We start from the raw sequence: 12,178 nt of genomic DNA, 5'->3' as shown, positions 1-12,178 counted from the left end.
ATTTGTTGGTTGGGGGAAGGCAGTGTTGTTTGCCGGTTAACATAGGGAGTCAGGGTTCTATTCCCAACTAAGTCACTCAGTGATTTTGGTTACATCACTTCACCTGCCTGTGGCTCAGTTTCACCATCTGCTGGGCACAAAGCTCCAGTCCAGCATTTGCCTGTGACGCACTGAGGTGAAATCCGCAGTATCCGATGGATATGGAGCTTCCTCAGCCTGTTCATTCAGAAGAGATGCTGAGCCTACCTGAAACAGACTTTTGGAGCATTCCTGATGTGTCATAGGTCTAACCCCTGACAGCCTCTAACACAAAGCCTGGGGAACTTTCTCCTGACTCCTCATCCACCTACTTCCAGTGCTTCCGGTGAGGTCATGGACCTGTCAACACTCTGACATTTGCCATAATAAGACCTAACACTTTACAAACCTTAACTGATCCTCACATTATCCCTGTCAGGCAGGTGAGTATTATTATCCCCATTTTACAGATGGGGAAACTGAGACAGAGAGTCCAAATGACTCACTCAAGGCCACACCATAAGCCCATGGCAGAGCCAATGTCTGGTGAAATCCACTAGACCATGCTGCTTTTGCAGTCGGCCAGCGAAATACAAAGTACTAGGAAACCAAAGGGCTTTCTCTTGCTTCATTTCTACTCTGGGGGGCAAACACCAACGCAGCATCTTACAGGTGATAAGCATCAGTGACCAATGACTTATGCAGAATCTAGAATCAGATCAGACATGCAGATGCTTCCTGCATGTCTCCTATTAGAAAGGTCAAAGTCAGAAGTCTGTGGTGTTTCAGTTTGGCATCTCAGTGGTTAACCTCTGAAGTGGGAAAAGAAACATCCTAAAGAGGAGTCAGAAAGCTGCTGTCTCTGCGAGGGCTAGGAAGGGAAGCCCCAAATGTCCCTGGATCCTTACTGCAGAGCTCTGGGTACTGGAAGGAGGGGGCTCTGATTGAGGAGACACCTGTTGCTTAGGTGACCTTTGTCCTAGCGACCCGGATGCTGCATTGCTGGATGTGTTCATTTCAATTCATGTTGCTAGGGGGAGCAGGAGAATTTCGTTATTCTTCTTGGAGTGCTGGTCCCAATGTGCATTCCATTGTGAGGTACACGCGCGCTCCAGGTGCCTGAGACAGGAAGATTTTTGCTAGCCGTGTCTGTTCGTTTCCGCCTGCACTCTTCCTCTCTTTGTGCTCTGGACCGCCTCTCCAGTTCCTTTCTTCCACCACATGGTCTGAGACATAACCCTCCCGTGTTCATGGAGCTAACCCTCTGACATCGAATCTGTAAATACTGTAAAATATAAATGTTGTTAGTTAGCTATTCGTTTTAGAGTTAGATTAGTTAGTTAGAATTCAGGATTCTCCCCACACACACTCCCAGTACAGGACACACATTATGCCTGGGATTCCAGGCTTCAAGAACTGTATGTCCTACCCACAGTCCTGCCCGGTCAGTGACAACCAATGTCAGAGGTGCCTATGCTGCCTCAGAGAAGCTAAGTGCCGTATCTGCCGCTCCTTTCCCAGCCAAACCCGGCAAATGCCAGAGTTCAGATTTAGGAAACATCTCATGGAGTGTGCTATGAGACCCCAGTCTGATCCAGGCCGAGCGGAGCCACCTGTACAGTGGGCAGAGGCATTGAGGAGTACTCCACCTGGCACTACCACTTCTGAGAGAGGGGTGAGCAAAGACAGAGCCAAAGACTCCTCTTCTCAGGCTCACCACCAGGCCAGGGAGCCCTCTCAAAAGCCTAAAGAGAAATCCCCCACCTCTACGAGGCGGGCTGCATCGCCAATGCCTTCTAAGTTGGATGATTCTTCATGCCTGGCTCCAGGAGGCTCAAGGACCCACAGGAGTCGTGATATGAAGAATAAGGGTTCCCTCCACCTCACCACCATTGACAGGAGTGGGACCATTGGTGCCAAGCAAGGAGAGAAATGAGCCAAGGCCGGGACAATCACCGGTACCTGCCAAGATCAAACACTAAGAACCTTGTCATGCTGTGTGGAGTGGCTCACGAGTATGTGTGCCAGCCTCAGGGCAGACTGTCAAAAAGCAGGGCAGAAATCTCAAAGTGGTTGTATATTCTATAATTAGGTTTCACCAACCCAGTATCAAGTGTGAACTCCTAAAGCAGTGTGACAGTCTTACCCTAGAGTCACAGCCAGTCCCTTTGGCCATTCCAGGCTATTTTGCCACCCAGGCAAGCTGCACTATGTGATAGGTGGTCACTTTACACCAAAAATCACACTAATATTCAGTTTACTCCCAGTCCCAAAGTACCAGTCACTTACCCCAGGTCATTTGTACTCAGATCTCAAACCAAAGACACACCTGTAGCCAATCCTGTAATAAACTAACTAAACATTTATTAAGTGAGAACAGAAATAAGAGAATTATGTATGAGGTTAAAACGGGAAAAACACGCACACAAATGAGTTACAGTTTTCGATTTATAAAAGTTATAGACACGTCTATAATAAGCAGGTCTAAGCGTCCTTCGGGACTGACCCATGCCAGGTAGCATGGGGATCTCTTGCTTACATTTAGGAATCTTTGACCCTCAGAGTCTAGACAGCATAAAGAGACCAAGTTTCTCCTTGTCAGGGACGTTTTATTCCCCAGATTCCAAGCTGATGGGATGAGTTCATGTTTCCCCTTCCTGGAGAGAGTTAGGAATGCAATCAACAAGGTCTCTGTCCTTTGTTACACAATGCCTCGTTTGCCGTCAATGAGCCATCTTGTGTGCAAAACAAGCACTTTACCTTAATTAATGCTTCTTTTTCCTGTTTGGTGAGTTACACAATTACAGAGGATTACAGTGCAAACCCTCAATATAACTTTTTACCATGGGATACAGAGTTTATAAGCAGTATCCTATGAGCATTCCATAAAGTCTAAACACTAACACATTCTTATTAAGCTAATATCCATTTTAACTATACTAACCCACAGATAAACCAGACTGTTTTCCAGCTGTGCATTTATCAGTGTTCAGTGAGACCCTGGACCTTGACATGAGCTGGCGTCTGGTCTGCCAGCGTCACAAAGCCCATGCACCGTCGGTACTGACACGCTCACCTAAGGAAATGCTGGTTTCCAAGGGCCGTTCTATGCCAGCTCTAAAGGTGCACAGAGAGAAGACTCTTCACACCCTGATCACTGGTGATAGGTGCACTACTCCACACGATATCATAATCCTTCCAGATCCAGAATCTTCCCTCCTATCGGACCCAGTCCTTACAAGGGAGATTCTGACACCATCTCTCCATGAACTCTACAAGACAGGTCAATCCCCGATTCCTTCTAACAGTCGAGGTATTTCCATATCAATGGTACCGATAGCACCACCATTGGAGGAGGCCGCATTTTCCTCTTTGGGGGAATCTGACATGGGGGAAGGACTGACATCACCTCCAGTGAGAGAAGTGAGCCCAGATAGAGGATCCAGAATCACCTGGGCCTGCAATGACCTTGTAAGATGGGGGGCCCCCACACCCTGACCATGATACCCTATGCCTTGGGGACCTCCTCAACCTATGTTGGATCCCTCTCATTGGCCGTACTCGGGACCATGAGACTCATAAATGCAATATTCTGAATCAGAGTGGTCTCCGCGTGAATCACACCATCCCTCCCCCTCCAGAGATCAACCAGAGCTCCCTCAGGAACCCATGGAGAGGAGAAGGAAGAGCTGGATCCAGCAGTACTGATGGTCCCAATAGGAGTACCATTATCATCTCCTGATGAGGTGGTTGCCGTGGCCCCATCGCCTCCACCAGATGACCACAGTGTCAAGATCTGTTGAGGAGAGTTATGGACTCTCTCCAGATTCCTCTGGAGGAAATCCAGAGGCTACCTCACAGGCTGCAGATATTTACGGACCGTGGGACCTAACGAAGTAGTTCTCTTTGTTAATCAAGCCATCCTAGAGTCTGCCAAAGTCGTGTGGCATATTCCAGCAATATGTGCACCTCCTCCTAAGAGGGCAGACAAGAAGTACAGCCAAGGGAGCAGAGTTTTAGTTCACTCATCCTGACTCAAACTCTTTTGGTGGTTCAGGCTGTCATTGAAAAGAGTAGGAAACAGTACCCCTCAGAGAAAGAGGCCAGACGTTTGGACTGCCTCAGAGGGAAGGAGTTTGCATCCACCAGCCTGCAGTTCTGAACCAGGCCTTGCTGTCACAGGACAGTATGTCTTTGCTAACTCTTCAAAGCTTTCGGAATTCAGAGACAAGCTTCCTCAGGAGAACAGGGCACAATTTCAGGCCCTTATTGAGGAGGGTAGCTTGGTGGCTAGAACATCTCTACAGGCTGCTGTTGATTCAGTTGACACAGCCTCAAGGTCAATGGCGACTGCTATCATTATGTGTCACAAATCCTGACTGCTCTCCTCAGGTTTCCCCAGGGAAGTTCAATCCACTGTGCAGGATTCACCCTGTTATGGGTATAACTTATTTACCGGAAAGACTAACGAGTCTTGAAAGACTCAAGGGCAACCCTTCTTTCCCCAGGTATACACATAGGTCAGCACTGAAGAGCAAGTATGATAGACAGCCTTACAAGCCTAAATCACTGCCACAAGCCTTCTACTACCAATGCAGATATGAACCACCACAGAAGCAGCAGAGGATGCAGAGAACCAAACACAATACTCCTCCTTCCAACCACAACCTCCCACTAAGAGATACTTTTGATGAGACCCTTGAGAGCTGCGAACCAACTCGGATACCATCTCCTACCTACCCAGACATCCAATTTGATGGCCACCTAGCCCAATTTTCCCAGACTTGGTGAATGATAGCAGACAAATGGTTCTCTGCATCATCCATTTTGGCTACACCATTGAGTCACCTCCCTCCCTCCCCCACAAAAAAAACTTCCTCATCTCATATGTACCCCACAGTAAAATACAGGTAGGGACCACACATCTCAAAGAACTTCAGTTCCTGTACAAGGCGGGAAGTGATCTCTCTTTACATGAAGGAAGTTTGCTTCTGAAGGTGCTGATACCAGGACGACCTCAATCTCCTCCAGCTGTTAAGCGCAGTGACGATGCAGGCAAGATCCACCTTATGGCTGATCCACCTTACACAATTATCTATAAGGCTAAGAGTTCGTTGAGACTACACACAAAATTCACCCTCAAAGTAATCTCGGCCTTTCACCTAAACCAGACAATATACCCACCTGTCTTTTTTTCTGAAGCCACACGCTGCTAACGAGCAGCGCAGATGCCATTCCCTGGATATGCACTGGGTGGTGACATTTTACTCACAAAGGACAAAGGACTACTGACTTCTGGAGAGAATGCCAAATCTCTGTGGCTTTCCAGTGTTTAAGTGCAGAGAGTTTTCTCAGCTGGCACAGAGTAGGTAGGAAGAGATGTCTCTGAGGCTCTGTCTCCCTTCTCCACCTGCCAGCTCTCCCCACCCGAGCTCACCACTGCCTGGAAAGCCGGGAGGAGAAGGCCACAGAAAGTTGGTTAGAAAACTGTACTGAACTGAACAGACCAACTGTGGCTGTTGGGTGTGAATGGCCACATCTGGATGGCACTTTGTAGCGCAGAGTCATACAGCACCGTGGGTCATTACATGCAGGAAATGTGCTCCTCCAAAAGCAGCCTGCCATGTATGGACTCTGCAACCAGAGCGGTAGGGGCTGGGAACCCTGCAGAAGCCACGTGCTCAGGTTGCGGGGCATAAGAGTGCCTCCACTGTGGCATTGACCCACTGGCTGAAGTAGGAGCCATGTGAGGCTCTGAGGAGAATCTCAGCCTTGCTTGGCTGAAGGAAGGACTCTAGAATACAGACCTCCACGGGATGGGTTGTAAAGGTCAACAATCAGTGAGCGGGCCTGTCTACGTTAGACTTTCTTCTGCAAAGTTTCCCAGTAGAGCTAAAGGTATCCTAGTGAGAGCAGTGGTGGGTGCACTACTGTAGACAGGGCCCAGGTATGTTTACCCCTGTGGTATCTAACCCTGTTCAGAGCAGATGACATGGTGGTTAAACAGCCAGGGGCCCCAGCTGCCTTTTTGACCTCAGTGCGCCTGCTGTTGCTTCCACCAGTGGAACTGCACTAGGAGAACATTTGAGGGGAATCGACTTAGTGGAGATGCGTCTAGCGAGACACACGGAGAAAGGAGCCAACAGAGAGCAGAACATGAGCGAGGCAGAGTCACTGAGCGTGGAGGAAATGGGGCGTCGACACAGACACCTAGGCCACAAAGGTTCTGCTGTCACTGGTGAGGAAACCAGTGTATTTCCAATAGCATGGGAGCACTCGGTGGCCCTGTCAGGAAGCAGAGGGGCTGATGAATTATGAGCACTGTCTCCCAAGGCCGCAATGTTTCTGCTTAGTGCAGCTCCAGAGGATGCAGGAGGCTTCTTCCTGACTTCCTGTTGTTTACACAGATTCCTGATGTTGCCCCCGGGGCACTCACACTGCAGGGCACTCTGCCCTGTGCTACCAGCAGGCGCCCCCTGTCCCTGATTCCTTGGGGCACACGCACTGCTGAGCACTCTGCCCTGTGCTACCAGCAGACATGCCGGGGAGCACTCACTGCAGAACCCCGTCCCCTGCATGGACAGTGGATACTCCCTGCTCCTCATTCCTGGCACCCCAGACTCCCACTGCTCACTGTCAGTGCAGAGCCCGCTCCTGCAGGCAGCGAGCAGACATCCCTGTGCCTAACCCCATGGATGGCCCTGGATCCTCCATCCCCCACCTTGGCTCCCAACACACGCTCCACTCCACTTCCTGACCTCCTCACCGCATGCCCTAGTGGGGGAGGGATAGCTCAGTGGTTTGAGCATTGGCCTGCTAAACCCAGGGTTGTGAGTTCAATCCTTGAAGGGGCCACTTGGGGATCTGGGGCAAAATCAGTACTTGGTCCTGCTAGTGAAGGCAGGGGGCTGGACTCGATGACCTTTCAAGGTCCCTTCCAGTTCTAGGAGATGGGATATCTCCATTAATTATTATTATAAATTATTATTACATGGATTTCTGAAACACACACTGCAGTTTGTATTCAGGTTCCCTATGAGGACTGGGTTCTGCACTCCTGGAGGATCAAAGACCGAACTCTCCCTTCCCTTCCCTGTACCCCTGGCATCAGTGGTAATAACCTGGAGGCTCTGGTGCCAAGGTGAATCTCTCAGTCCTGTTTCTTTTAGCTGCCTACAGCAACAGTGTTTGAGACATTTCCCCTGGGTTAACCAGGTGCACTCCCTGCAGGGCTGGAAGATCTGCTAACATTACCCAAGCCATGTGGTGACTTTTACACCATCAATGCTGTGAATCAGGCTCAGAAGAAACACTATGGATCTAGGCCTCGCTACAGAGCAAACCAAACCGGAACAGAGCCAGAAACTGAGCATGGCACAAATGACTGGCCTTTGTTCCCACCGTAGCAGGGCTGGCTGCGTCCCTCGTGGCTAGAGGTCACTCTGCAGCACTCCGACCAGGAGCGGCGCAAGGGTTTTTGCCGCCCAAGGCGGGGGGTCCTTCCGCGCTCCCGGTCTTCGGGGCACTTTGGCGGCGGGTCCCAGAGCGTGTGAAGGACCCGCCGCAGAATTGCCGCCGAAGACCCGGCGCGCGGAAGGACCCCCCGCCGCCGAATTGCCGCCAAGGGCAGCAAAATGCCGCCCCCCAAATCCTGACTCCCTAGGCGACCGCCTAGGTCACCTAAATGGAAGCGCCGGCCCTGACTCCGACCCATTGTCTCCTTCATGGGGTCCCTTAACCAAGAAATTAAAACATATCCTGGGGTCCCACTTAGTCACTTTCAGTATACACTGTCCCTCCATGCCCCAACACCAGTTCAATGTCTCTCTTCCTTTGTTGGGGGTCCCCAGCCCTCTTTCCCAGAGCCAGGCACAGTTCAAAGTCTCTGCAGGAGCCAGGCTTGTTCCTTGCAGCTGCTGCTTCTAGCTCTCAGCTGCTACGTGTTCTCAGGTCTCGCCTTCCTGAGCATCCTCGCCCTTACTGCACCCACCTGCTGCTCTTCATAGGGAATTTGCTGACTCAAGTGTTACTTTTCCTGTAATCAGGGCTGGCTGAGCCCCAGGTGCCCCAGCTCAAGAGCAAGCCACCTTGTTACACCCTCTCCTCCATCATTGGGGGGAAGGATGATTTTGTGGTGAAGGCAGTGGCCTGGGAGCCAGGAGCCTAAGAGTCGCATCCTCTCTCTCTCTCTGCCTCAGTTTCTCCATCTAAGGAGGAACTATCCACTTACTAGCTCACGGGAGTGTCATTGGCCTTCAGGTGCAAAGCGCCATGGACGTGTGAAGTATTGCTGCCGGGAGAGCTTTCCTCGTCCCGGGAAATCCTATTGGTTCCGACGAAAGGAGCATGCGAGCTCTCAGTCCCCACCCTGCAGAGAGGAGTGCCACCGTTTGGCCTCATTCTCAGCGAGCACCCTCTCTCCCCTCCCCTCTTCTCTCGCATGGCTGCCGGGTGAGCAGTAGCAAGCATCGGGCAGCAAGGCGCCATCAGCGGGACCGAATGCCCGAGTGCAAGGACTGGGAGGACGTGTCCCCGCAGGATGCCAAGAACCCCATTGAGAGCATCGACACCTGGACAGAGTCTGTGGAAGGAAGAAATAAGGTGAGGTTGTTTCTCTGTATCCCCACGGCCTGGGCTCGTCATGTGGGAGCACTCTAACCGCATCAGGTTGTCTAGTGATCACAGAATAATGAGAAGCCGTGCCCATGTGTCTGCTAAGAACTAAGCTGTGAGATAAAAGTACCAGCCCTGTCAATGACCAGGAGAGAGGGGACTGAGAAACCGAGAGATGCAGGCAGTATCGTCAAATGGCTGGGGTAGTTCCTGGCTGCCTGACATGCAGTTCCAGCTTGTCTCTGCCAAACCAAGCTGGAGAGAGAATGGTTTCCCTTGGACTTGGACTGAGCCCCAGAGACAGGCCTCTCTCCTACCTCACTCTGTGCCTCGAACTCCCCTCCCTTCAATCCCACACACAGACATTGCTTCTTAGAAGCAGAATGCCGATATAAACCGCGGGAACAAATCAGTTACTTTGGGGGGGAATCAGCCAAATACTGCTGACCAGTCACCAAGCCCCCCCAGAAAGAGGGAATGGGGGCCGGGGCTGATGGGGAAACTTCTGAACATCCCAGGAAAATGCCTGCCTTCAGTGGTGCATGTCACTTGCTTGTGTGGGCTGTGGGAAGAGCCAGTGAACAAAGGTTGTGTAGAAATCCTGGCCTGAGTCCATTGCTGCTTTGTGAATGAAAATGTGTTTGTGCAGGAGGTGTCCCTGGGAGTCCAAGAAATTCCATTGGCTCTCGCAGCGCATTTCCTCTCTAGAAGGGACATCTCTCCCTCTTTCTGATGTGTGGCCCTATAAAAGCATGGCCAGCATTCAATAGCCGTTTCTTTCCATCCCCCGGTAGCCATAAGTGTCAGTGATCTGTGCACTCCTTCATGACTAACTTCCTGTTCAAGGCTAGAGTGTTCGACACCAAACACACACAGAGCAATGCAGGCTCGAGAACAAACAAATGGCTCCCAACTTCCTAAAGTCACTTCCTGTTTTCATACACACCTCCAAAGTCACTTCCTGTTCCAAGGCCCCAGCCAGGAATCCGTCACTGCGACTGAAAGGGCGGTGGACGGGAAGATGCTGCCTATGCATCTGCTCAGAGCAGTTCTGAGTCAGGGTTAATGGTTGAGTGTCCACACCAGAAGCAGGAGCGTGAACTGGTGACAAACAGGTGTATCGGGAGATGGTCATGGAACCTGGAGCCTCTTAGCACAGTTTTCATCTTTTCTTATACCATCTAGGTCCTTCATTCCTCTGCTCTTCTCCTCCTCCTCCTTTCCTTCTTTCCCCTTCTTCTTTCCTCCTCTATCCCTTGCATTCTTCACCTCTGTCCTCCCCACTCCCCAGCTAGTTAGATGTAACTTTAAATGTAAATATTCCAAAGTTCTAAGTCAGACAGTGAAGCCCCATAGGAGTTACCAAAACTCTGGGAGGAGAGAATTTTGCTGCTTGTGGTGGGAAGTTGTGTCCCCAAAGGTGTCTCCTACAAGTCATTCTGCGGGGCCCTAAGAGAGAGGTGTTGTGAGGGACCCACCTCCCTTCTGAACCGCCTAACTCTGACTGCTGGATTCACTCTTCATTCTTCAGGAAGGACTCTCAAGTCCAGGGTGGTCCACAGGTCACAGTTTGAGAACCTCCAGTCAGATTTTAGTTATCAGGTCATAGGTGGTGGTGTAAAAATTGGCTTAAAAGGCCAATATGTGCAATGATGGGTTCAGCATAGGATAATCCAGTCTATACAGAAAGACGTAGAAGAAATGCAAAAATCCCTACATTCATGCAAAATTATGGCTGCAGAGCAAAAAACACAAGATGTCAGAAAATGCAACACATAAGGTTCCAATAATGTTAACTCAGCCATGTTGCAGACGTATAGTATTTTCTATGCCTGTTTATTCTGGTTAATTACTTAGCTTAGTATATTATTATTTAGATCACAAAATGAATATTATAAAATGTACAGGATGCATAGTGTGGGCAAATTATTTTTGTTGTCAGAACTTTAATTTTTGCATTTTCATCCTCATTTTAGACATTGCAGCGTAGTTTTTTGCATTTAATTATCGTGTTGTTTTCAAATAAAGAATGGGGGGAAAGAAATTGCCCAGGCTTCATGCTGCAATGTCTTTTGAATGGGAAGCACTTCATAACACACAGCTTTGAAGTTCACACCTGAGTGAGGTGAATAGGGTGGAGGAAGAGTGAATTCCAACCTTTTGTGTTACTTGCTGTTGTCTTCCCAGAGACATTTCCCTGCCGTTACAGGGGCCTCAGCCACTGGTGCACCTCTCTCCCTCCTATTCTCTGCCTGTGGCACATAATAGTCTAATCTCCAGTGGGATGTAATATTTGGGTCTAATTTCAGTTGCTGGCTTAGTGTGTAGGTGCCGGTGTTGGTGGCCTGTGATGTACAGGAGGTCAGCCAGATGATCTGTTGGTCCCTTCTGGCCTTAAACTCTATGACTCTAAGGGTACGTCTATACCCAGCTGCTAGTTCGGCGGCTGGCAATCAAACTTCTGGGTTCGACTTATCGCGTCTTGTCTGGACGCGATAAGTCGAACCCGGAAGTGCTCGCCGTCGACTGCGGAACTCCTGCTCGGCGAGAGGAGTACCGCGGAGTCGACGGGGGAGCCTGCCTGCCGCGTGTGGACCGAGGTAAGTTCGAACTAAGGTACTTCGAACTTCAGCTACGTTATTCACGTAGCTGAAGTTGCATACCTTAGTTCGATTTGGGGGGTTAGTGTAGACCAAGCCTAAGTTTGAACTAACAGAACAGCAGCACATCTGCTTATTTTGCATTGGCTGTACCTTGGCAATGGGGAAAGGAAGAAGAATTTTAAATGAAAGCTTGGAATTTACAGAATGGAGAAAAAATTACAACAGGCTCTAAAATGGTGAGATGCACAATGTTTTCATACCCCTGATTTTCTCCTGATAGTAACGAACCCTCTTCAGGAAAACACTTTAAGCATATTCTCAAGTGCCATTGTCTTCAGTGGGACTTTAAGCACATGCTTTCCTGCTTTCCTTTAGAGGGATGCTTTCTTGAATGAGGGCCAAAATACAGTTCTGCTCTGAGACGCAGCTGTAAAATGATACTGAGGTGCGTCATGTTCAGATGTGCTCAATTTACAAATAAAAAGATTTTTTCTTCCCAACTGCAAGTCCTGCAAACTAAACCTGGGATCTGGGAATCAAACAGAGCTCTTTCCTTCTCACTCTTTGTCACCCGGAATAAAGGTTCGGCAGGCCATATTGGGCACTCAGGGACACCTGCTTGTCCCATTGTCTCCATAGCCCTCCGTGGGCTTGCTCCCTGTATGACTGATTGGAGTTTAGTGTCTGATACACAAGAGAATCCTGCTCACTCTCTGTTAGCCACGGAGGCTTTGCAGTGCTAACAGGAGTGGAAAGCAGCAAAAAGGTAGTGCTGTCACAAGAGTCAACAGCAGTACGTGGAATAGGAAGGGGCACAATCACTGTTCAGAGTAGAACAGCACTTTAAGGTTTTTGGGGGGGAAAGGAGATTTTGCTGTTTGTGTTTTGCTGCCTGTCCCATTGTTGGCCTGAGAGCCGTGAAGATCCTGTCTCTCCCCTCACCA

General features: G+C 49.7%; 1 protein-coding gene across 1 annotated transcript in view; it reads left to right on the top strand.

Moving 5' to 3' along the window:
- The window catches only part of FLT4 (fms related receptor tyrosine kinase 4), a 94,141-nt gene that overhangs the window by 60,720 nt on the left and 21,243 nt on the right, over nucleotides 1–12,178 (top strand). Inside the window, exon 11 of the mRNA XM_065408974.1 lies at nucleotides 8,478–8,619. Coding sequence (XP_065265046.1) covers nucleotides 8,478–8,619 — 142 coding nt within the window. The remainder of the gene's footprint in view (nucleotides 1–8,477; nucleotides 8,620–12,178) is intronic.

The sequence above is a fragment of the Emys orbicularis genome, chromosome 8 (assembly GCF_028017835.1).
Source record: "Emys orbicularis isolate rEmyOrb1 chromosome 8, rEmyOrb1.hap1, whole genome shotgun sequence".
Classification (NCBI taxonomy): Eukaryota; Metazoa; Chordata; order Testudines; family Emydidae; genus Emys; species Emys orbicularis.
This window is presented reverse-complemented; position numbering and strand designations above follow the sequence as displayed.